This window comes from Myotis brandtii, unplaced genomic scaffold (genome assembly GCF_000412655.1).
Source record: "Myotis brandtii unplaced genomic scaffold, ASM41265v1 scaffold637, whole genome shotgun sequence".
Lineage (NCBI taxonomy): Eukaryota > Metazoa > Chordata > Mammalia > Chiroptera > Vespertilionidae > Myotis > Myotis brandtii.
This window is the reverse complement of record NW_005370439.1, coordinates 97,621-102,005: the sequence shown is the minus strand read 5'-3', so window position 1 is coordinate 102,005 and position 4,385 is coordinate 97,621. Positions and strand designations below refer to the sequence as shown.

General features: G+C 36.9%; 1 protein-coding gene across 1 annotated transcript; it reads left to right on the top strand.

The window, feature by feature from the left end:
* The first annotated feature begins 430 nt into the window (after window positions 1–430).
* LOC102255744 (olfactory receptor 51I2) lies at window positions 431–2,059 on the top strand. Its single transcript, XM_005880414.1, has 2 exons — window positions 431–460; window positions 1,067–2,059. The coding sequence occupies exons 1-2, from the start codon at window positions 431–433 to the stop codon at window positions 2,057–2,059; spliced, it is 1,023 nt and encodes a 340-aa protein (XP_005880476.1).
* The last annotated feature ends 2,326 nt before the right edge of the window (window positions 2,060–4,385 follow it).

Here is a 4,385-nt window from a genome sequence, read left to right as displayed (position 1 = left end):
TTATGGTGGTAGCATTAAAGTAGAAGTATTTAACCAAATAAATTGGTAACTGGTACAGATCAGGGCATTTTTCACTCAGAGAACTGCTTGTTAAATATTTATTAGCACTCCACTGGTTATACCTAACCAAGGACCCCATCCCATTTGAGAGGAAGAATTCACTCTCACTCACCATTGCCGTTTCTGAGCCCCATTCTGAATTCCATTTCTGGCCCCTAATCTTAATCTGATGCTCTGCTACAGTTGAGCAGAGTTTTAGTGTAATAAACTTGTTCACAGATAAAGAACCCCAGCTCTGAAAAACAGTACCATGATCTTATTCAGCCTGTGAGACCCTGATGGTTTTGGTGTTACACTCAGCTCTGACTCTACGTTCCAGCAGGAGATACTGACACCCCTGCAAAGTACAGAAAAGCTTTCCCCATCATCCATGGATAGCAGGTGGAGAAAGAGTGAACTGGTAAGTTAAAAAAAAAAAGACACTGAAAAATATTAAAAAGTGGGAGAAACTATCCCAGTTTTCAAATATATTATTTTTCTTATTTAGTGCATTAAATATGTAACATGGCCCAAATATCATGATAAACAATTTATATATATCATCTTATGTCACTATTTTTGTGTTTCTGTTGAACACCTGGATCTGAGATATGTGACCCCCCCAAGATCACATGTATATAAAATATTAGAACCAAGAATGCTCTTTACTACTATTTTATCATTTTTGCTACTCAGTCACTCCTGTACAAACTACAGAAGGTTATCAGGTCCTTCAGTCCCTAATTTTCACATGAAATCGTTGTCTTTGTGCTCATTATCACTGCCTTTCACTGCCATAAATGACGCAGCTTGAGATTTTTACTACTGCCTTCTGTGTTTGGCATGTAGCCCATGTGGGAATACTCTTCCACACATCTAATCAGATTTCTCTTCCATACACTATGGTTTTTATGTCTCCTTCTTTAAGAAATAAGTTTTTCATCTTTTTAAGAAAATGTCTTAACTATGACTATCTGGAGCTCTGAATTTAATGTACAAGAACTGACAAGTGCTATATATTTTCCAGTCTTCAAGTGCTTCCCAATACCTTCAAGTGAAATCTTACTATGTTATTTCCAATGGTTCCATTGAATTCACGCCTGCAACATTTACCCTTGTCGGTATCCCAGGACTGGAAGCAGAGCACATCTGGATATCTATCCCTTTCTGCCTGATGTACATCATCATCTTCATAGGAAATGGCATCATTCTACATATCATCCGGATTGACCCTGTGTTGCATCAGCCCATGTACTTTTTTCTGGCCATGCTGGCCTTTGTTGAACTTGGGGTCTGTGCTTCCACCATACCTACAGTGCTAGGCATTTTTCTCTTTGGCATTCATGATATCAGCTTTGGTAGTTGTCTGCTCCAGATGTTTTCCATGCACTCTTTTACCCTTATGGAATCAGGTGTCCTTCTGGCTATGTCTGTAGACCGCTTTGTGGCCATTTACAGCCCACTGCGGTACACAACCATCCTGACAATTCCCCGCATCACTGGGATGGGTGCCACCATTGCCTTGCGAAGTGTGATGCTCATGTTACCACTGCTCTTTCTCCTGAAGGGTCTGCCTTTCTGTGGTCGCAACACCCTCACACACTCTTACTGCCTCCACTCAGATCTGATCAAATTGCCCTGTGCAGACACCCGCCCCAATAGCATCCTGGGTCTGTTTGTTGTTATCTCCACATTTGGGTTGGACTCACTGCTCATCGTAGTTTCTTATATGCTGATTCTTCACACAGTACTGGGAATAGCTTCTGGGGCAGGGCGGTGGAGGGCACTCAACACATGTGTGTCACATATCTGTGCTGTGCTTGTGTACTATGTTCCCATGATCAGCCTCTCTTTGTTGCACCGCTTTGGACAGCATTTACCTCCACTCCTGCAGACTATCATGGCCAATGCATACCTCTTCTTCCCACCTATGGTCAATCCCATTGTCTATAGCATCAAAACCAAAGAAATTCGCAATATCATTGTTCGTACACTGTCTAGAAAGAGGAATGAGGTCTAATCAAACAGACATTAACACAGGAACTTGGATCAGACCTATTGCCTGGATATTAGCATTGCAAATGGGAAGAATTCTATAGTTTCTATTGTTTATGAATGAGCTATATGCTTTAGTAGATGAAGAAAACTAAAATAGTTCCCCCTTCCTCCCTGAGAATAGAGAATGTCATTAGTTTGAAGTAAGCTTATCAAGAGACGTGGGACCTGGTTTTTTCCCTAGTGAGGACGCCATTGGTTTATTGAGTCCTTGAATATAAAATTCATTCTTTTCCCCTTGAAAATAAGTAGAATGGTTCCTGGGAGGCTTTTGCTTCCAGATATGTGAAATTTAGTGATATATATTTGTGAGTGAAAAGAATCAGGACACAAAAGAATATGTATTGTATTTTTATCTTTATATGAAGTTGAAGAACAAATATAACTAATTTAGTGTCAAAAACAACAAAACAGTGGTGTTTGATAGGTGTAGAGGTGGAAGAATGACTGGGGAAACACATGCAGAATTTTTTGGTCTGATAAAAATACTCTATGTTATGTTAAATGCAACTTACAGGATTGTATCCATTTGTCAAAATGGTACTGCTAAAATTTATGCATTTCAATATATCTCAATTTTACCTCTAAACTCATAATAATAATTAAAATACTAATAATAACAATAGAAATAATCATTGGGTTACATGGTGGGTGGAAGTATAGAAGATACAAGAATGGCATAATGTCGATCGTTGTTGAAGCTGGATGATGGGTAGATAGAAGTTCATTTTAATAATCAGTTTACTTTGTACATGTTTGACATTTTTTTAAATACAAAATAAAAACAAGGTACTAATGGTGATAATATTAAATCTTTATTGAATGTGTGCCATGAAACAGAACTAACTTTCAGTTGGTCAGAATGATTTGGTTGAAAAATGATTTGACTTTAGGACACCATTTTATTTTTAATGAGCTAAGGTTAGAAAAAATAAATAGCAATCTGAAAAGAATGGTTTTAGGAGGAAATGACTAAAAAACAAGCCCATGCTTTTGTAATAGTCTTCGGTAACACAAATCACTAAGTAGTGGACACCTTCTGGTCACAGAAAGGTAGTAAGGAAAGAAAAACTTGAGGTTACTCTTCTAGACAGGACTTGCAAGGCTCATTTTGTTGTTGCTGTTGTTTTCCCAAATTATTTTGACTTTCCACAAACAACCCTGAATATCATCATAAACCATAGGGTTTTGAATGATTTTTAGTCAACAAAGTAATTAAGGGAGGTTCCTGTTTTGGAATAAATGTAACTGTATAAGGTGATAGGTGGCATAATTTCTCTCTTTTCTACTTTTATCTAATTCATTCAAATTATTGCATTTTCTATTTTTATATATCTATCTTTGAAAATGCTCAATTGAGTGGAATCATTAAAATGGGTTTGGATATTTTTTAATAGCCTTGTCTTTAATTTAAAAAACATATATATTTTTTATGGATTTTTAGAAAGAGAGGAATGGAGAGAGGGATAGAGAGAGAGAGAAACATCAGTGTGAAAGATCCGTTGCCTCCCACATGTGCTCTGAAACCTGGGTATATGCCCTGACCAAGAATTGAACCAGTGACTTTTTGATACATGGGACGATACTCAACTGAGACATACCAGCCAAGGCCTAGTCTTTTAATTTTTTAAGGTAGTTCAAAAGCCTTTTGATAACAATAAATATTGGTAATTTCCAAGACAATTCTGTAAATTACATAGTATTTATCTCATTGTACAAATGAAAAATAATTAAAAAGTTACATACATTTATCAAAATCACACAAAGAAAAATGGTTTAAAGATAAATAAAATGACCCTGATCAGTGTGGGTCAGTGGTTAGAGCATTGGTTCATGCAGGGAAAGGTCGTGGGTTCTATTCCAGGTCAAGGGCAAGTACTTGGGTTACAGGTCTGATCCCTCGCTCTTGAGGCACGTGCTGAAGCCAACTGATGTGTTCTCTTACATCAATCTCTCCCTTTCCCTCTCCCTCCCTTCCACTCTCTCTAAAAATCAATGGAAAAAATATCTTAGATGAGGATTAACAAAACAAATGAACAGAAATTAAATAAAATGATGCATGTAAAACAATTAGCATAGTTCCTGGTAGAATTTGCTCAATAAGCACCTAGATTTTATTAAAGTCATACTTTTCTATCAAATCTGATGAATATGTTAACCCCGCAGCCAATTTTCACAATGCCTGATAGTAATAGCTCTATATCTTAACTTGAAGTTCAAAAACATCATAATTAAATTAATAAAGTAGAATTCAGGTAGAGGAACATGCCTATATCTAAGAAGACTTTAGG